This window comes from Prionailurus bengalensis, chromosome B2 (genome assembly GCF_016509475.1).
Source record: "Prionailurus bengalensis isolate Pbe53 chromosome B2, Fcat_Pben_1.1_paternal_pri, whole genome shotgun sequence".
NCBI lineage: Eukaryota > Metazoa > Chordata > Mammalia > Carnivora > Felidae > Prionailurus > Prionailurus bengalensis.
Window position 1 is genome coordinate 62,039,657 of NC_057349.1, and position 22,246 is coordinate 62,061,902.

The following is a 22,246-nucleotide window of genomic DNA, read 5'->3' on the forward strand; positions in this document are numbered from 1 at the left end:
TGACTTTTTTAATTTAAAGACTTGATGGATTATTGTGTAGCAGTCAAAGTAGAGATAGTTGAGATGAAAAGACAACTTTAAGATGTGTTTTGGAAGAGAAACAGCAAGCACAATGATGAAGGAGATTCTGGGGATGAAAATATGAACACGTCAAGGATAACTTCCCATTTTCTGTCTCGGGGAAAGGGTGGGATGGAGGTCCCCTTTATAGATATGGGGAAGACTACATACTGAAAGCATATTTATATGCTGGATGAGTAGAAATCAAGAGTTAAGCTTCAGATATGCTACATTTAAGATTCCTGAAGACAGTGAATTGAGTAGTTCAGTAGACAGGTTTGGAGTTCAGAGGAAACATTCTTATTACCTATTTGGCTCATATTTAAGATATTTATGTGAAATAAATGTCTTATTGTAATCTCTTGTCTCCCTTGTAATCTCTTTCTGTGTCAGGATTTTGTCTTTTCTTAATTTTGGATCTTCTACCATATTTTACCCAAGGCAGAGAATAGTTGAGATAAAGGACAAAAGGGAATTGGCATATATTGTGTCTTACTATGTACAGGGAATGAACCAACTGCCTTCAACTAATCCTCATGAAAGGCTATTGATTTTTACAGATGGTCAAACTGAAGAGCAATTAAATATCATGCCAAAGATCACAAAGTAATTGGAAAACTAGATCTTTTTTTTTTTTGTCTCCAGGGCACAAAGTGATCACATTGTACCCTATTTCCTTGTATTGAGTCTTTGGTAGACCTTATTCATTAAAAATAAAATTAAATTCATTAAAAATAAAAAAATATGTGAGGACTTGTGTCAGACCTACTGTATGTTAGGATCCTTTCATACAATGATAAATAGAGAAAATGCCTTTTCTTTTTGAGCTTATAATCTAATATAAAAAAAAACAGACAATAAACAAGTCTACATGATCTAGACAATTTTTAACTGTGAGCAGGGCCATACAGAAAATAAACAGGATGATATAATAGAGAGCAATGGCAAGGAAGGGGTGGTGGTGAATTTCTTTAGCTAGGGCAGTTAAAACAGACCAAGTTAGCAGAGACTCAAGGATAAGAATAGAAAATAATGTTCTCGTTAGAAAGGAAAAACCCTGTGGTGGAAAAGAAAAGACCTGTACCACTTGATCTGGGTCAGTAAACAAGCAGCCATGTATAATGTGACTGCAGAGAGAGAAGCCAACCCATGCAGGGCCTTGTAGGCCATTGTATAAGATTTAGATTTTATTCCAAAAACACTGGCAAGCCATTGAATTATTTCAAGAAAGGGAACAACATGATCTCATTTATATTTTTTAAAAGATAACTCTGGTTTCTGAGAGAATAAATTCAGGGGAAAAGAATAGAACCAAGAAGGCCAGTTAGGCAACTCTTGAATTCATTTGGGTTAGAGATTCTGGTGGTTTCTAGAGGGTATTGGAATGAAGATGGAGGGAAGGGTAGGGTTTTAAGACATGTTCTAGCTCTAGAAATAATACTGAGAGCATGTGTTAATGGATGTCATAGGAGGCAAAGGAAAACCATAAGTAAAGATGACCTTTAGGTTTTTGGTTTAAACATTTGAATAAATGGTGGCACCTTCTATTAAGGTGAGTGACACTGGGGAAGACAGTGGTTTGGTGGTAGGAAATCAAGAGTTCTGCCCGATAAACATTTGTTGAATTAAAAAAATACAATACTGATCACAGAAGACAATTAAACATGATTAAACATCATGTTTTCTTGCATGACCATTCATTTATGAATTGTGTATGGCTGCTTTCATATAATACCAGCAGAATTGGGTAATTGCCTAATGGCCCACAAAGCTGACAATATTACTGTTGAGCCTTTTATAGAAAAAGTTTACCAACCTCTACAATAGATCATGTCCTGAAACTAATCTTAGAGTATTGTTTCCATTTTGTTTTAAAACCAAACCAATGGCTCTTCTCCATAATCTTTATAAAACCTTTGACCCCTCATAAAGCCATTTTCTCCTTATTAAAATGCAGCTCTCCATTCTTAAGTTAGTTCATGATTGCAATTTTCTTCTCTCTCTCCACTGATTTTTGGTGTCTTTTTTTTAAACTTTATGTATTTATTTTGAAAGGGTTAAGGGAGGGGCAGAGAGAGGGGGAGAGAGAGAATCCCCAGCAGGCTCCATGCTCTGTACTGAACCTGATGAGGGGCTTGATATCTCAACCAGAAGATCATGACTTGAGCGGGAATCAATAATAGGGCACTTAACTGACTGAGCCACCCAGGCACCCCATAATTTTTTATGTCTTTCTATGTTTATTTCTCTTTACCCCCTAAAGTGAGCCTTTCCTAAACTACATTTGTCAGCTTTTTTTCCCTCTTATCTTCTTAATATCTGCATAACTCACCATTTCACTTCTTGTGGATGTTGGCAAAAATGCCAGATTACCAAAGAAGTTTTCATTATTTAGTAAACCTTCTCAACCTCACTCATTATCTATCATATCATTTATCATTACTGACATTCTGGCTAGTTGTATTTGTTCCTTGTCTTTATCCACCCCCCCCCCCCACACACACACCAATCCCAGATATCATGCCAGTCCCTTGAGGGTGAAGACTTTGACTTTTTTGTTCACTGGTTTATTTTCAGTGCCCATAACTGTGCCTGGCATGTAATAGGTGCTCAATTAATATTTGCTGAATAAATGAATCTGCTCATTATATTCTCTCTTTAGAAGGACCTATCCATGTCCACATTGTCAATTACTGTTTCTAATTAGAAGACATCTAATTATATCTTCAAATTCTAAATTTGATCATGCTCTAGATCCCTTAGCCTACAATATCTTATTTTGCTTTTTCTCCTATTTCTCTGCCTAAACCTTTCTGTCCTATTAGAAATGTTATTATATCTCTAGGACATATTAAGTTTCCTTGCTTCATGCCTTTAAAGCCTCATGTCATTCCTCCTACCCAGATGCTACTGTTCTGATATGTATGAAACACTACACACCTTTTTCAGGCTCTAGATTCGCAGAGCATAGGCAGTTTCCTCTTCCCTTTGCCATACTTAACTGTCAAACCACAGCCCAGACTGTACCTCTTCAACGAAGCTTTCTTCAGCCAAGCGTGTTCCATCTCATCCTTTATTTCTTTTATGCCACCTCTCTCAATCTAGCATCATCTGAATTGTTTGTTCCCTTACTAATTGCATGTATTCCCCACTGTGAGCTCTTTAAAAGCAAAGACTTTGTGTCTCTTGTTCACTTGCTAAATACTCAGTATCAAAATAGTGCTTAGAATATTCTCAGGGCTCAATAGAGATTTGTTGGATGAATGAATTTCCAGAATGAATTTCTCGGTCTACAATGATCTCTTTTCCCTTTTCACCTCTTAGCACTGTCTGTTGCTATTACTTTTCTGGGAATGGATGAGTCACTATCTTGAGAAGTGGTTGAATTGTTGGCTTTAGTTGTTTGCTGCCTGCATTGGTGCCTAATTCCTAGTAGGTCCTTAATTCTTCACTAGTAATACTGAAAGTCCCTTAAATGTCAAAACTTTCTTATTATACACACACATGCATATGTGTGTATATAAAGAGAAAGAAGTTAATAATGTTGCATGTACAAAATATTTCTCTCTCTCTCTCTCTCTCTCTCTCTGTCTCAATACTGAGTTGATTATCATCTGATGATCCTTCTTCTGAAGGAATTCTGTTCTTAATTTAACTGGTTGGGAGAAGAGGGAAAACTTCTTTCCTAAAAAAATTTCTATATTGATTTGTTTTTACTATTCAGGTATACATACGAGAATGATTAACCATATCACATTTTATTTTTCATTCATGTTAGGAGTAAAATCATGAACTACTTGTGTAGAGAAGATGAACATTTTTTTTAAATGACTGTTTCTGTAAGACTGTAAAACACTCATTCATACTCTTTTTGAAAACTAAAAGAAAAATGGTGGAATCAGCTCAAATATCCCCACTATATTCAGCGTAGTACTGAAAGAAAAGGTGGGAAGAACATGTAATAGATAACAGAATAAGTACAGAAACTCATGTGTTTTTTAGAATGTGTTTCTCTTTAAAGGTAAATTGTAATATTTAAAAATAGCTCTTCAGCATATGTCCAGAACAGATGTAGGCATACTTTTTCCGCAAAGGGCCAAACAGTAAATATTTTAGGATTGTGGACCATACAGTGTTCAGTGCAGCTATTCAACCCTGCCATTGTTGCATGGAAGCAACCCTGGACTGTAAGTACATGAATGGCTGTGGCTGTATTCCAAGACTTCATTTGTGGACACTGAAATTTGAATTTCATGTAATTTTCACATGCCAAGAAATATTATTATTCTTTTGAATTTTTTCAATTATTTAAAAATGTGAAAACCATTTTTAGCTTGCAAACCATGCAAAAAATAGCTAATAGGACAGATTTGGCCTGTGGGCTATAATTTGCCAATTCCTGGTTGAGACGATTTAGCTTTAATGAGAGTCACATGTAGGCTATGGATGTACCATGTGCATAGGCATGATTACATGTTAGGGAAGTAGGGGTGACCTGAGAGCAAGCCACGGGAGTCCTCCATGGAGAGCACTAAAATCTGGCAAAAGTACTGTGAGCAGGAATAAGAATGTGCCCTGCTGTGCAGAGTCTCCCAGGCTTGGATACAAAGCAGCCAATGGATAAAAAACAGAGTCTGAAGCTAATGATTCACAAGTAATTTGCAAGTTTTTTTTTTTAATTTTGATGCTGGAAAGGAATATGCAAAATGGTTAAGTATTTAAAGTTTCATTATACATAGTAAGTCATTAAAAAGTAACAAGTTGAAAACAGTATGCTCAATATGCCATATAGGTCCTTTTTTGACTGCCCGTCTAGTTTGTCTACTTTTAAAAAAAATCAGAGGATCCTACTTTTTCTCTTAAAAAGAAAAATCTGTAAATTCCTAAAGAGAAGAGTATTTCTCATCTAAATCTCTGTGTGCTGGTCCTGGGACTTGGGGATGTTTCACTCTAGTGGTGATGGCGGGATAGAACTGATAGGTGCTGTCAGAGCGCTGGGTCCTTTCAGATGCCCCTGCCTAGTGGTTCCATTTCCTGGGAAGTCATGGCTGCACGCCACTTTCTAGCAAACCTGTTCTTTCTCTTGGGCTCTCAGCATTCCAATCTTGGCATTTTGGGAAAAGAGACAGAGTAAATGGGGGAGACAGGGTAATGAGAAAAACAACCAAAACTGGCCGTTTGATTGTCTGTTTCCTGTAAACCACTCACAGGAATGTGATTTTTCATGAAGATGTTAGAACGTAAAGATATGCTGGACAAATTAAAGTACGTGTCTATTTGCCCTTTTGATAATCACCATTCTTCAGTAGTATCTAGTTTTGATCTCTTGCTGGACACGTGAGAATAGCTTCATTTCCTCTTATTGAATTATTGTCTGTCTTTTATATTTAGTGCAAAAATATTACAGTAAGACAAAGTAAATTTGCTGCTGATTTGTTAGGTAAAATCAAACTGCACCACACAGTGCAAAATCATATACTTCTGAGTAGGCAAACTGAGAATTGAATCACAATGTTACCACTTTAACAGAGTCTACTTCCTCATTTGTAAATGAATGTAGGGATAATAACAATGAGGATACTGATAATAATGACACCTCCTAGGGTTGCTTTAAATATTAAATAAGGGTTTTTTTAACTATTAAATAAGATATCACGTGTAAAGCAATTGCCTAAGTGCTGTGCTAAGAACAGTGCCTAGCACAGAGAAGATATTTGATACATACTTGTTGAATAGATTAAGGAATGTCTAACAAATGCCAAGGTCATGGCAACTATTCAGTAAATGTCAGCTGTCCTTCCTTTCCCTCCCAAATGCCCTCAGTATTTTATAAAGCACTCAGCATTTCTATATAAATATAAAAACCATGACTTTTTAAGCTGCTAAATGCCAACAGAGCAACTACATGTAGGCTTTGCTCAGCCCCTCTGTGCTTGCATTAGGTACACAAACAAAACTAATTGTTGCTTTCTTACACACTGATGCAGTGCATACTTCCTTCCCTGCCATATTTTTCGTATGGGATATCAAAACTGTGGAGTGACTATCTAGTAATACTGAGTGATGTTTTCCACAAGCAAATCCATTTTGATAACTAGCCAGTTTCCTCATATTGATGAGTCAAGACCCAATTTATAAGTTGTTCCCTCTGAATCAACATGAAAAATGATGCAAACTTTAAATATTTTGGAAACGTCAATATCCTCTTTAAGGCATCTCTTAAACTTCTTTTTCTGTATCCATCTACACTTTTGTTTATGATAAGGTTCCCTTGTTTGGGAGTTTCCGCTACTCACTTATACGATGTGAATTGCTGCACTAAGTTAGGTCACTGCATAAGGGTAGTGTTTTTGAAGTTCTCTTTGCAGACTGTGGCCTTGGCTGCAATGGCAATACTGAATCTGTCACCTAGGATGCAGTAAGTTTCTTTTCCAACTGAGATTTTTACCTGGCTGACTGTGTGGCCGAATAACCAGAGAACCCAACCTCTTCCCTCTGGAAGATTCTATTGGAAAAGGAAAGGGAGAGGGACAGAAGGATGGAGACAGAGATAGAGATGGAGGGAGACAAGGAGAGAGACATAGAGGTGGGGAGAGAGAGAAGGAGAAGAAGCAGCAGGAGGGAGGAGGAGAGTGAGGAGGCGGGCAGGAGAGGGAGAGAGGGAGGGAAGGAAGGAAAGAGAATGAGTAAGAAGGAACCTTAGCTCCCTAGGTGACACATTTAAGTACTAAAGGATGAGCTCTATTTTAAGTATAATCCCTACCTTTGGTTAAATGCAATCCCTACCTTTGGATAACCAACATAAACTTTTAAATACATAATCTCATGCCAAAGTCACTGAAGAACAATCAAAAAAGAATGTGTTTTGGGCACTTGGGTGGGTCAGTCAGTTAAGCCTCTGACGTCGGCTCAGGTCATGATCTCACTGTTCGTGAGTTCGAGCCCCACATCGGGCTCTGTGATGACAGCTCGGAGCCTGGAGCCTGCTTTGGATTCTGTGTGTGTGTCTCTCTCTCTTTGCTCCTCCCATGCTTATGCTCTGTTTCTCTGTCTCTCAATAATAAATAAATGTTTTAAAATTTTAAAAAATAATAGCTAACACACAGCATTACCCACATACTGTTCTAGGCATCTGACTTACCTCTTGACATATAGTAACTAGTTTCATCTTCCAGCATCTCAGTGAGGTGGATAATATTATTCCCATATTACAGAAGAAAAAAATGAGGCACAAAGAAGTTAGGCAATGCCCAGTGTTGCACAATTTATAAGATAAACATGAAATTTATCTTCTAAAAGGAACCTTTTGGGAATGGTAGGGTATGCTTTCCATAATTACACAAAATAGCAAAGAGAAACTGCGACTGGCCCAGAAAAACAAACAAACAAACAAACAAACAAACAAACAAACAAGATATTATACTCTAAAATATTAGGATTTGAATCCCAGGCCAGATTCAGAGTCCAGACTTAAGCCATCTGGAAAACTATGGTTTTTCCCTGTTAGCCCTCATTTGACCATTTTCTCATCCCTCCAGCATTCATCGGTGTACTTTGGCTCTCTAGTCTTTTCCTTTTACATGCCTCCATTCTTGTCCATGATGCAACTGCTGCATCATATTAACTAACCCGAGCTTTTGTATTTGGGCCATTCACATTACCTGACATGACATTACATGACAGAGTTGCCATTCTCCAGAACCTCAGTTAGGGCAAAGTGCTAAAACCTCATGATTTTCCTCAGGGCAAGGTTCAAAGCTCCACCCTGCTTTGATGAACCAAAAGCAAAACAAAAACAAACAAAAAAACCGACCTCATGCTTTTAGAGTCTGCAAGGATTCCTTATGCTTTCTCATGAGGAGGAATTTTATGCTGCATATCCAAACTCAAAATGAAAGTTTTAAAATTGGAAAATGAAAGTGCAGCTGGTTTTGCTGCAAGGTTTATCAGTGATGAGTCACCTATTTTTATTGCATAAGAAATCAAATCTAGTGTTGTAATGAAAACACGATACAGTGCATTTAGGATAATTCTTGGAGCATTCGAGATGTGCCTATTTGTTCAGGGACACTGTGTCCTTTGTGGTTTCTTCTAAGCACTTTAATCTTCTGTAAGAAAGGCGTTTTCTCAGTTTTTGAGGAAAGATGCTCTATTATCTAACCACCCACAATGACTGGTTTTAATGCAGCAATTACTGCAGAAACAGAGTGTAGACTATGCACTTATGCTTTGCATTTATGTTCCTTTGTCAGCACTGGACACATATTTGTATAAACTTGGCATAGTTTAAAGCATTCACTTTTAATCCTACCTCTTTGGTATTCACTTAACATCTGAGCTTTCCAGTTCCCTAAAGACTGCATCTGAGTTTTACCTAAAGGTTTTGGACACTCAAACTCAGTGAAGGAGGGAAGAGATTGAGGATTGGATTGGTCCAAGTGTCTGGTACAGGGACTGAAAGAAGGAGGAAATAAAAGTCATCTTTGAACTATTTTTGCTATATGGAAATGGGTTTTCTTGTTAATCATGTCAGGATCATGAAGAACCACAGTGTCATCTAAGGCATCTTCCTAGGTAGCTTTAAGGTAAAGATGTAATATTATAAATATTTTGTATTTTAAAGAACGTGTATACACTGATAATTTGAAGACTAACATTTGAATCTCATCAGCCTATGAAGTCATATCCTTTTTTATAATGCATTTATTGAAAATATCATCTTACTTTAAGAATTACATTTCTACTAAAATCAATGAATAAGTGTTTGTTTTCATGTACTCCCTATGCTCAAGACTGCAATTTAAAGGACTTCTTGCACAAATTAAATGCTGATCCTAATTGATTTTTATATTTGTTTAATCTAGACTGTGTTCAAAAGTACAATATAACCTATATAGTCATAATTCAATAGCCAGTGTACCATTGATTGAAGAATGAGTGCATTTCATAATATGAGATGCATGCACGTTTAATTCTATCATTTTTGTATATTTAAGGACATGCCATTAGACTAGAGCTTATTCAGGATAAAGTGATAGAGTTGGTAAAGAATGTGCTTCCTCCATTTGTTACTGCTTCTTTTTGGTCATTTGTTTTTTGTTTTCTATCCAAGGAATATAGTAACAGAGGAATTATTAGACTTCAGGGTTCAACAATTTATCTCTTTTTTATTTTCCCTTATAACAGAAACCAATTGTGTGATAGTCAGAAACATCTTCATTTCTTTTCATCAATTTTTAGAGCAAAGAGGTGAAATAAATTTCCTCTAAATATCAAGAAAACCAAAGTGAGAGCCAAGGAATTTGGTAGTAAATGAATTTAATTTTGCAGATTAAATAAAACTTATAGGACCCTCAAGAAAGAATGTGCTACCAATTTGCTGACCTGTCCATCTAATTGCAGTGGAGGATTTGGACCTTTTAGGACATGTGAACTGGGTTATTTATGGACAACAAAGACTATATTGTTTGAAAAATTAAAGAAAGCAGAATAATTATAGCTGTTATTCAAAACCAGCATGTAACATCCATAACTAATTTATGTGTTACCCAGCACCCTCTTTCTTTCAACATTTAGTAGCAAAATCCTTTTTTAAGCTTATTATGTCAAATTACAGGCCAAATGAAATTTCATCCTATGCTGATAATGGATGCCTATAATAGCCGAAAGAGCTTTAGTAAAGTACGATAATACATAACCATTTCAATTTGGAACTAAGCCAGTGTTGCAATATATTTATACAACTAATATTGTTAAATTTCTAATTTTCATTCTCTCGATTTGAATTACAAGTTTCTTCAGAATGAAATCCACTTATGAGGAGCTGAATGGTTTCTTACTTTAGCTTACTATTGTAATGGCTGCTATAGTTTTTTTCATTATCTATTTAAATCCTCCATGAGATACCTGAAACTTTCATGTAGAACAAGTATGAACCTCTGTAAAAGTTGTACAAATTACATTTATTAATTGAAAATGTATATAATCAATAAGTACTTAAGTATTTATAATTTTATTATGTATGTATATATGTATATATGTGTGCATATATAATTGTTAGATATAATAAAAAAATTCAGGCATTACCAAACATATCATTCATGACTTTTTTCAATATATATTAAAATACTTATTGCAAGTAAAGACACAATTCTACACTCCAAGTATCCATTTATTACTTTCAATTATGGAGGGGGCTGTTTTAAAAAGTTTGTGTTATTAATCTACTTGATAAATAGTTTTGCATATTACACTGTCTCTGTGGCTATAGCATTACTGGTGCTTTATTAGTTGGATTATGACAGTTCTGTTTTCAAGAGTAATATGCCTTTGTTTTCCATGCCTTCATGGTACCCCATTTAATCCATGAAAAATTTCTTTCAAAGATGACATTCACATGTAAATGCAGAAAATTTGTTCCGAGAACAAAGTTCAGATATAAACACAAATTTCAGTCTGTGAATCAAATGTGTTAATCAAAATGCTTAGCAAAAAACACAGTATGAACTTATAACCATTGGAATGGAAGTCAACTCTGAACAACCGCGTGGCAGTACATGCTGCTCTCAGAATACACCCCATTGACCATGTGTATGATTCCTGGGGAAAGCAATAGAAATATAAATTGATAAGTAAAAGAATTGGCAACCTTAATGATTATTGTCTAATATTAGGAAATAAGTCTGTTTTGTAGCTCTAATAAATATAATTTGGCTCAAAACCTTTTGAATATATTGCAAGGTGTAATTTGATCAATTTTGATTCCACTGAAAGATCTTAGTTAACATTATTACTTCTTTTCTAATAGTGGCTAGCATTCAGAAGCTTCCTGCAGCATCTGTTCTAACAGACATCAACTTCCCAATGAAAGGACGAAAGGGAATGGTTGACTGGGCAAGAAACTCAGAAGATAGGGTAGTCATTCCAAAAAGCATTTTTACTCCTGTATCATCAAAAGGTAAATATGTGACATAATTTGAACTTTGAACAAAACATTTCTAATAAGGTTATTTAATAGTACACTAGATACAAATCTGCTTATGTTAAACAACTTAGTCTGCAATCATGGGTCTAATTTTGTAAATACAGAAGACTTACACATAGTCTTTAAATCTGAATTTACTGGTGGAAAGGACCTATTAAAATGGAAAAATGCAAATTATAGATCTGCCCTTGACATAATTAAGTCTCAGTAATGTCAGTTTTATCCCAATGTAAAGCATGTGGCATAATATTTTAATTTGAGGTATGGAAACATACCACTTTCTACAGTCATTTTTAATTTTGCTTTGGTTTGTAGTTATTATTTTGGTATGTAAAGGCAAATTTAAGAAAAAATTAAGTTTCAAGAACATCTTCAGAAGCGTCTAAAATTAATGGCTACTTTCAACCGTGAAGTTGTAGTCTTGATTTTTACCTTGGAGATCTTGACCATATATCTTAAACTCCAAAAGAAAGTTGTCTCTGAAGCTCCTTAGCTGCACCTACAGCTGCCTCTGCTCTCAGCCTGGTGAAGAAAGGTTACTTCATAAGACACAAAGCCACTGAAAACACATCTTTTAGAGCTACCATTAATATGTATGGTGTGTGGGCTTATCTGTCCCATGCATGGTTAAGAAAACATTTCTTCTACTCGGCTTTGCATCAGCAAGTACTGGAATCCCCTAGTAATGAGCAGATTAAAGTTTTATAAGACAGTATTTTTCTTGTCGTTTCACTAATATTTTTAATTTCATTCTTTCTAGAATTAGATGAATCATCGGTATTTGTTCTTGGAGCAGTCCTATACAAAAACTTAGATCTAATTTTGCCCACTTTGAGGTAAGCTACGAAGTAATAAGCTGTTATAATCTTTGTAAATTATTCCAAAAATGTGATTATAGCCCATTCTATGAAAATAGTCAAACAAGCTTTGTTAATACAAAGAGCCTTTTCTTAAATTAAATAGAAAATACCAATTTAATGAACAGCTTATTAGCATATTATGCACTTCAAAACAACTAGAAAAGACAATTTTGGTCTCTGATTATAGCCCTGCAATTCTTTTATAACTAATCATGACTTGCCTTAAGACTGAGGGAAAAAAATAAGAAAAAGAAAAAATTGAAGTCTCTGTAATAGAATGGGTCGTTTTAAAATTAATCTGTCTTCTCTCTTTATTTGCACTTAATGGTACTGTTCATCAGCATTACATGAAATTAAAGGAGTGCCATGATGACTGGGAATGCATGCTTTGTTCTTCATTTGCACAAGATCTCAATTTGCTTCTAAATAAATATTCAATTATAGCTACATTAAGAAAAAATGCTGTTGTTCAATTAGAGAACTATTTTTGGAAGAAATCCATTGATTTCTTTCCTCCCAGACACTAAAGGAAACAATTACACATAGCAATTCTACCAACATTAATTTATTTGCTCTATTGTCTTAACTACTTTACCTGATCTCACAGAAAACATCATTCACACCTACTTGGGTAGTGATGCTATCACTCAGGATGACCCATTTCTTTCATTTCACCCCATCTCCTTCAGGAGGTCTGAGACCAATCGTTTGTTTTTTTGTTTTGTTTTGTTTTTTGTTTTGTTTTGTTTTGTTTTGTTTTTAGTTCAACACAACAGTGAGTTGTGAGCTCTTACTCACACCCTCATGAATAAAGCTTCCACTTTTTAGGGAAGAAAGACTGAATGATCTGTACAGTTATACCTGGGGCATAACAAATAGCATTGTAAATAAACACAATCAGAGTTCAGTCCCAACAGAAAAAAAGCCTTGCAAAGAAGCAACTAAGTTTTCTGCAGCGGCAGTGACTAATTATGATTCTTTGGGAGAAATCTTTACATGTGCAGCAAATTATTAGTATATTCCATAGTGAGTCACGGAGTGACCCTCTAGATGCAATGCAGGTTCACATTCAATCAGAAAGACAACTATGGGAACTGTAGTTTTAACTCCTTTTTCTCTGGATGGAATTTGGGCATTCTGAATTTGAATCAGTCCGTATTTGCTTTTGTTCTACCAATAACAGATTTCAAAACAAGTTTTCTCTCAACTTTTCCACTGGTTTGATTAAAACACATTGGTATGCAGGATTACAGATAAAATGGATTTCTGGTTACATTGCCTCTAATTCTGTGTCTGATGTTCATTTGAAAAGAAATGTGGTAAAGTTAAACGAACCCAGATACTCAAAGTTAGACCCTCATTTCTATAAGGAGTTCATTTGTATGAAGCTAATCTTTCAACAACTCTAGACTAGATACTAACTTGGAATCAGATGACTCGGGTTTTAAATTTAATTTCACATAACAAGAAATTTTTAAACTTGCCCCGGTCACTCAGCAAGTGCCTTCCTTTAGTTCAGCTGTAAAATAGAATCACCTTAATAAATAAATAAATAAATAAACAAACAAAATATAAGCAGCGTGATGTGCAATATCCACCCTATTTGCTGCTGAGTGATATAGTGAATTCAAGTAAAATATTCAACATAAAATGCTTTAGATAGTGAGTTACTTTTTTTCTTACAGAACTAACAAAGTTAGATTGTATTATGATTAATCATGTTTTGTATAATACCATGGAACTCACTTACTTAAATAAAGCCAGGTCATTCCATACTTCTTAAATTTATGGTCAAGGGAATTGAAATTTTATTTAGGGTAGACTACTGGGTATTTTAATGAGTGATTTAATGGATAAAGCAGGGAATTGTCCAGAGCAGTGACTCCTGTAATACCATCTGTGAAGCAAACGGATTTAGATTAATTTGGGGGCAAATCATTGAATTTTTAATATGTAAATTGTGAAGTTGAACTCAAAGGTTCTTTCTGATTTCAAAATTTCCTTGTCTTTATTGTAGTAAAATTGTAGAATTGTTCAGTTCTGATATATTCTTTAAAGTCCTCAACAACCTTTATATAAGAACTCTGAATATGTATACCTATTCAGAGTTTCTATGTATAAAGTAATTAGGTAAATGACCAAAGGAAAACAATATTCACATTTAGATTCATTGACAAGAAATAATGATAATGGAACATGCAGGATTAAATGTTTGTTTAAGTACTATTTGAAGGTGAAACATTAGCATTTACTTCTCGTTTTCTTTTATTTTGTACAGTAAAATGTAACCATGAAGCATTCTCAGGCATGCTTTTTTTCCTTTCAAAAAACTATTTCAGAAAGTTGAGTTAGTAACTGTACAATTATAGATCTGCTAAGTAAGAATAAGCCTTTTAAACGACAAGAGTTATGTCTTTGTTTCAAGTCACTGAACAAACATTTACTAAGCTGCAACCCAGCTAACCTTACTGGTCTGAATTCTTTTACATCTCCTTTACTGTTGAAACTCCAGAACAATGCTTAATAAATAACAAAGGTCCCAGAAATGTTTACTGGAATAATTAATTGTCTTATCTGATAGAATATTCTACATAAGCCATTTTTAAAATAATTAGGTACATAGACATTTAGGGTATATACCGTACAACTATTTTAGGAGCAGAGGAATAAAATATATATATCTTCTTGTTTTACTGTATAAATTGTACTATGTGAATTGAACCCAATAGGAAAGGGAATATTTTATTTATTTTTTGTTAAAGCTTATTTATTTTTGAAAGAGAGAGAAAGAGAGAGAATGAGTGGGGGAGGGGCAGAGAGAGAGAGAATGACAGAGAGAGAAAATCCCAAATAGGCTCCACACTCCACACTGAGCCTGACATGGGGCTCAATCCCACCACTGTGAGATCATGCCCTGAGCTGAAGTCAAGACTCTAACTAAGCCACCCAGATGCCGCAGGGAAGGAAATGTCTTCTTATTCATCATGAAAAAAATACTCAAATTTGCTCTTTATGTTTAGTCATCATTTACCAAATTTTCATGACACATTTTCCTGAGTGATCATTTTACTAATTATCTGTTGAAACTTTAAAAACCGCATTTCCTATACACAGAATAATGTTAGGCTTGCTGTTAAGTTTCCAGAAATTTTATATCTTGATATAATCATTTTCAAAACAATACTTTGCATAATTTCTCTCATGGGGACTAGGAAGGAGAACTTGATGTAATGTTTTGAATAGATATGATTTAGAAATTTTCCTTCACACACAGGCAGAAATAACTTTGCATCTTGACTCTTTTATTTAGAGATTTATTTTCTTCTCTTGCCCTAATATGCATTCAACTATTCTTCAAGCTATAATTTTTATTTTGCTGTTGGATTGTCTTCCTTTTACAATTAAGTAGATTCAGATTGTCCCTTCAACTGAAAGAATGTGCTCTACTCAAGTCCAAGCTAAATATGTGCTATTCTCAGCCTTCTACTTTTTATCCCTCTTTAGAATAGTTTTCTATGGTTAAAAAGCATAGAACCAGGATAGTAGCGCTACAAGGCCCTTTAACGGTTCGTACCATCTAGAATTCCAGTTCTACACATGAGAAACTAAGGTCCTTATTAGTTCAGTGACCTGTCCAAGATTATATGCCCTATAGGTGACTGACTTCACGTCTTCTCTACCCAAACCAGGACTCTTCCACTGTCTTGCTGCTTCTATGATGCTTGTATTGATTCATTTGAGCAGTACAAACTGTGTACGTCTATGTTAGTGTGAATACATATTGCTGTTCTGCAGAAAATCTTGTAAAGTCAAGGAAGAGGTGACCATGTATGAACAGACTCAAGGATACTTGAGAGTCAACTTGGTCACTCTGAACCAAGCTACTGACACCAAGGCGAGAGCCTGTTACTCTTCCCAGCCCCTCATGACCATTTTGGGGCCTGATAGATGAAAGCTGGCCAGCAGAGGACAGATGGTCTTTTGGGAGAGGCAAGGCCACCCACACACATGCCTCATTCCCTGTGTGTGGAAACTAAAAACCACTCACAGCCTGGCAAGTTCCCAAGCTGCTGGTGAGATTTTTAACTGAAACAACCTTTTAGTGGGATGATTTGGCAATCTCAAGAGGCTTTAAAGATGCATTGTCATTGAAGCAGCCACTTCTAGGAATTTATGTTACTGAAATTATTTCTAAGGAAGAAAAAGTGTATCCAATCATATATTCAAGCTAGAGTTTAAGAAACAGTTGTAAATAATCCATTTTCTGATTCATTTAATAGTCAGGTTCTGGTTTTATAGGAATTCACAATACTTTTTAATGTAGGAGTGATATGTAGTTTTCCTGTAGGACATGTGAAAAATATAGCCTGTTTAAAAAGAAGAGCATTTTAATGTAGCTATTAATATTCACGACATTGTAAAGGATCTAATTAAAATTATATGCAAATTCCACTATAGTTTAAAATGCCAGGGAAAATAAAGATGAACCAAAAGCAACAATGTTCTCATAAGCCAGTAGTGATTTGAAAATTATCTTTCAAAAAGGAAAAAAAATATTTTTCAATAATGCAAAATCACATGAATGTGATGTCAAGTGCACCAGCCTGATAAAGATAAATGATGCTGAATTTTTTTCATATTTAGAAAATGGAACTCATTTGAGTTCATATATTATAGGAATTAAAAGCAAATGGGAAAAGCAATTGAACTAAATTATATTAGAAATAATCAAAACATGAAAAACATAATTACTTTTAAACCAATACATCCTGAAGGCAATCAACCTGAAATTGTTGAGTTCTCTTAAGAGCACCTGTTCTTCAGTTTCTGGACCTAAACTTTTAATCTTGCTTCTTCATTCTGAGTTTGCAATGACATATTGTAGTTTTGTGATATCCTGTATCATTTTATAATATCCTATTGTGAAAACACTAGAAATTAAAATCATCTATGGAAGTAACAAATTTGCATGACTAATATTAATGAATATTATTATGCATTCAGTATATGATTTACAAAACTCTGAATTTAATTTGGACACACCTTTTGAAAGTGAATTTAAATCCCTGATCACTTAGCTTCTTTGTAGTTTTAGGTGTTACATCCCTTAGTAAACCTACTTTGAAATTGTAATTAGTTTTAAAGCTCTAAGTTAGCTGAATCCTACTTTTTAGCAGCCATCAGCTGATTTTAGTTTGAAAAGCAAATATATTTAGCTTAATGATTTCAATGAAGTCCTCAGTTCCTACAATATGTGAAATCATCTACTTTGGTTTGGTTTTATTTAAATTGAGGGGCTTTTTGAAATAATTATGAAAACTCTCACTTTAGAAGCTATATGAACTATAATTCTAAAAATGGAAAAAGACTACAGTAATTTTAATGTTTTATTAAACCATTAACATATTTTCACTGTACCTTATCTGATTACACTTTATTTGCACAATTACTTTCACAGTCCCCTCCACTGATGTTTTTTTGTAATACTGCATTGCATTTTTTCGTGTGATAAAAAACAGGTAACATGAAATTTACCATTTTAACCATTTCTAAATACACAGAATAGTAGTATTAACTATATGCACCTTATTGTGCAAAAAATCTCTAGAACTTTTTCATCTTGCAAAATGGAAACTGTATATCTTTGAACAGCAACATCCTTTTCTTTTCACCTCCTCCCAGCCTCTCAAAACTTTGTTTCTAAACCTTTGACTACTTTAGCTTCCTCATATAAATGGAATCATGCATTACTTTTTTGTGTGTGTGACTGACTTATTTCACTTAGCATGATGTTTTCAAAGTTCATCTTTTTTGGAGCATACAACAGAACTTCCTTCTTTTTTAAGGTTGGATGATCTACTGTCTGTATATACCATATTTTATCTATGATCTATCAGTAGGTATTTATGATGCATCTGCCTCTTGGCTATAATGAATAGTGCTTCAATAAACATGGGTATGCAAATATCTCTTTGAGATTCTGTTTTCATTTTTTTTGGGTGTATATCCAGAAATGAGATTTCTGCATCATATGCTAATTATATTTTTGATTTTTTGAAGAATCTCCATACTGTTTTCCAAAGCAACATTCCCACCAGTAGTGCACAAGGTTTTCAATACCTTTACAACCTTGCCAACACTTGCTATTTTCTGGGTTTTTTATTGTTTTGTTTTGGTTTGTTTGTTTGTTTGTATAGTAGCCATCCTAACAGATATAAAATGATATCTCATTGTGGTTTTGATTTGCATTTCCCTGATGATTAGTGATGTTAAACATCTTTTCATATACTTACTGGCCATCTCTATATCTTTGGAGAGATATCTATTTAAGTCTTTTGTCCATCTTTTAATCCTATTGTTTGTTTTCATTGTTGAGTTTTAGGATTTCTTTATATATTCTCAGTATTAACCCTTTGACAGATATATGGCTTATAAATATTCTTTCTTATCCCACAGATTACCTTTTCACTCTGTTGATTGTTTGCTGCATAGAAATGTTTAAGTGTGATGTAGTACCATTTGTCTAGTTTAGCTTTTGCTACCTATACTTTTGGTGTCATATCAAAGAAATCTTTGCCAGATTCAGTGTCATGAAGATTTTCCCCTGTGTTTTTTCTAGGAGTTTTGTAGCTTCAGGTCTTACGTTTAGATCTTTAATCTATTTTGAGTCAATTTTGTTCATACGGTGCAATGTAAGAGTCCAACTTCATTCTTTTACATGTGGATATCAAGTTTTCCCAGCCACATTTGTTGAAGAGATTATCTTTTCCCCATTGTGTAATCTTGGCACCATTATCAAAGATAAGTTGAGCCTATATGAGAGGGTTTATATCTGGGATCCCTATTCAATTTAGTTGGTCTATGTGTCTATCATTTGTCTTTATTCCAGTACCGTGCTATTTTGGCTTGCTGTAGCTTTGTAATATGTTTTCAAATCAGGAAATATGAAGCCCCTTGCTATGTTTTATTTTCTAAAGATTGTTTTGACTATTCAGGGTTTTTTGAGAATCCATATGAATTTTAGGATTTTTTTTTCTATTACTTTTTTTAAAAAGTGTCATTGGGATTTTTGATAGTAATTGCAGTGATCTGTACATTGCTTTTGGTAGTACAGACATTTTAACAATATTAAGTCTTCCAATTTGTGAACATGGATTGTCTTCCCATATTTGTGTGTCTTCTTTGACTTTTTTCAGTAAGTTTTTTGTTTGTTTTTGTTTTTGTTTTTGTTCTTGTTCTTGTTTTTGTTCTGTTTTGTTTTGTTTTGTTTTGTTTTGTTTTGTTCTGTTTTGTTTTTGGCTTTCAGTGTAGAAGTCTTTCACTTCTGGGGCACCTGGGTAGCTCAGTGGATTAAGCGTCTGACTTCGGCTCAGGTCATGATGTCATGTTTGGTGGGTTCAAGCCTCATGTCAGGCACTGAGCTGTCAGCACAGAGCCTGAAGCCTGCTTTGAATTCTGTGTCTCCCTCTCTCTCTAACCCTCCCCCACACATGCTCTGTCTCTCTCTCTCTTCCTCTCAAAAATAACTAAATATCATAAAAAATTGTTTTTAAAACAAAGTCTTTCACTTCATTGATTAAGTTAATTCCTAAGTATTTTATTCTTTTTGATTCTATTATAAATGGATTTGTCTTATTAGTTTACTTTTTAGATTATTTGTTACTGTGTATAAATGCAACTGATTTTTGAGTGTTATTGTTGTATTCTGTACCTTTGCTAAATTTGTGTATTAGTTCTGACAGGTCTTTTTGTGGAATCTTTAGGGTTTTCTACATATAGAATCATTTCACGTATGAACAGAGATAATTTTGCTTCTTTCTTTCCATTTGATGGTCTTATATTTCTCTTTCTTTCCTAACTGCTTTCATTAGGAATTCAATACTTTGTTGAATAGAAGTGGCAATAGAGGGCATCCTTGCTGTGTTCCTGATCTAACAGTGAAAACTTTCAGTTTTTCACTATTGAGTATAATGTTAGCTGTGGGATTTTCATATACGGCCTTTACTGTGTTGAGATACATTCCTTCCATGCCTAATTTGTTGAGAGCTTTCATCCTGAAAGAGTGAATTTTTTTCAAATACTGTTTCTGCATCAAGATAATCATGTTGTTTTTGTCCTTTGTTTGTTTAGGCTGGATACCATGAAGCTTCCTGAGTGTTTAAGAATTTGCTACCTGGGGGCTCCTGGGTGGCTCTGTAGGTTGGGGATCCCACTTTGGTTCAGGTCATTATCTCGCAGCTCATGGGTTTGAGCCCCGCTTTGGGCTCTCTGCTGTCAGCATGGAGCCCACTTCAGATCCTCTGGCCCCCTCTTTCCACTCATGTGCTTGCTCGCTCTCTCTCAAAAAAAAAAAAATAAAGACATTTAAAACTTTGAAAAGAAAGAATTTATTTGACATTACTAGATACATTAAAGATGGATTTAAAAATGTTATCCAACTCGGGGTGCCTGGGTGGCTCAGTCAGTTAAGCTTCTAACTTCAGCTCATGTCATGAGGTCATGATCTCATGGTTTGTGAGTTCAAGCACTGCATGGGGCTGTGTGCTGACAGCTCAGAGCCTGGAGCCTGCTTCACATTCTGTGTTTCCCTCTCTGTCTCTGCCCTTCCCCCACTCATGCTCTGTCTCTCAAAAATAAATAAACATTAAATTTTTTTTAAATGTTATCCAACTCAAAATATACTTATAGTTACTCTACTACTAAATATAGTAAACTCCACACAATGATGTATTAGCATTCTTTTCTGGTGAAATATCATGGAAAAAACCATTCCATTAGAGAAGACATTTTCACAAATAATGTGAGGTTCAGCATTTTTGTACAATATTACAATTATATGATTTTGATGATACAGTCATTTTGGAAAATAGTGTAGCAATAACACAAAATTAAACACGCTTTTGCCACATGATCAAGCAATTCCACTCTTAGATATTTACCTGAGACATATGAAAATAGATGTCTATGCAGAAAGTATGTATGCCAACTATTCATAATAGCCAAATATGAATAGTACTATTCATAGATACTAAAAATTAGAAGTAACCCACAGGTTGCTTACTTTTATTGATGAATAGATCACAAACTGTTATATCCATATCATGGAATAGTACTCTGCTATAAAGAGAAACGAAATGGATGAATCTCAGAAACATAATGCTAAGTGAATTAACTCAAACACAATAGTCGATGTACCGTATGATTCTATTTAAGTGAAATTCTAGAAAAGACGTGATTATAGTGACAGCATGTTCATGGTTGCCTGGAGCCTTGGGGGCAGGAAGGGATAAGATGCAAAGAGGCTCACGGAAGCCGTTCAGGGTGAGGAATCAGTGGTGATGCTTGCATAGTAGTATACAATTACTAAAAGTGATGGGGTGCCTGGGTGGCTCAGTTGGTTAAACAAGTACTAACAGCATTAAAGTGCCCCCTTAAAATTGGTGAATTTTATTATCTGCAAATAATGCCTTAAACAAGAAATAAGAAGGAATAATATTAAATGAATTCATCTTACATACGTGTTACGAATTCCACAGAATAGTGCATGTTCTATGAAAGAACATGCTCTGTAGTTTATTTCAAATCAAAAAGAAGGGATGGAAAGAAATATATATATATATATATGTACAATAAAACTTTAAATCTGTAACAAGTAGTGTGTGGCATTTTATACGTGTTGTATAAAAACTTGTATGTACAATAAAGAATTGGCTCATGGTTATGGATAATTTTTGTAGGTTGCAAATACGTTTAAAACTCCTTTGTTAGGGAACTGTAATTGTTAAGGTATTTCAAAAGGTAAATATATTCCTTACTTTGAGCATATTGAGCTGAAGAAGTGTCCTGTAAGTCTCTATTGCTGAAATGAATGATGGTCAATGATTAGCAACAGCATTTATTTATATTTAAACTCTACTTGCTCTCATGCTAAACCACATTCTAATCATTCATCGTAATGAATTTTGAGACAGTCCAAAAAACGCTAAGATAGCACTTTACAAGAAGAATATTTGGTCTCCTGGAGAACAAAACCGTTAAGTCCACCTGAGATAAATGGATTATATTCATTTAAAGATTGCCTGAAGGTTTGAATTCACAATCCATCTCTCTTGCAGGTGAATCAGATTTAAGTAATCGAAAGCTTGTAAGTGCTGTTGCTTTTTCATCTTTCCTGTATCTAAAATGGTAACAGTCAGCAATAGCTTTTTCCCCTCATAGTTTCCTAGTTCCAGGTAGGGTTTGTTTATAACAAAAAATGAACTGTATCTTTCCATAAGTAGTATTTAGTATCACACTTTAAATCTGTTTGCCCATTGTTTCTCTGTTCTCCTTAGGATGCATT

The 22,246-nt window shown here is 34.6% G+C and overlaps 1 protein-coding gene across 3 annotated transcripts in view; it reads left to right on the forward strand.

The window, feature by feature from the left end:
- Nucleotides 1-22,246, forward strand: part of ADGRB3 (adhesion G protein-coupled receptor B3) — a 732,453-nt gene that overhangs the window by 408,525 nt on the left and 301,682 nt on the right. For all 3 annotated transcript variants that reach the window (XM_043591727.1, XM_043591726.1, XM_043591728.1), the window contains 2 exons: nt 10,868-11,017; nt 11,805-11,880. In XM_043591727.1, coding sequence (XP_043447662.1) covers nt 10,868-11,017; nt 11,805-11,880 — 226 coding nt within the window. The remainder of the gene's footprint in view (nt 1-10,867; nt 11,018-11,804; nt 11,881-22,246) is intronic.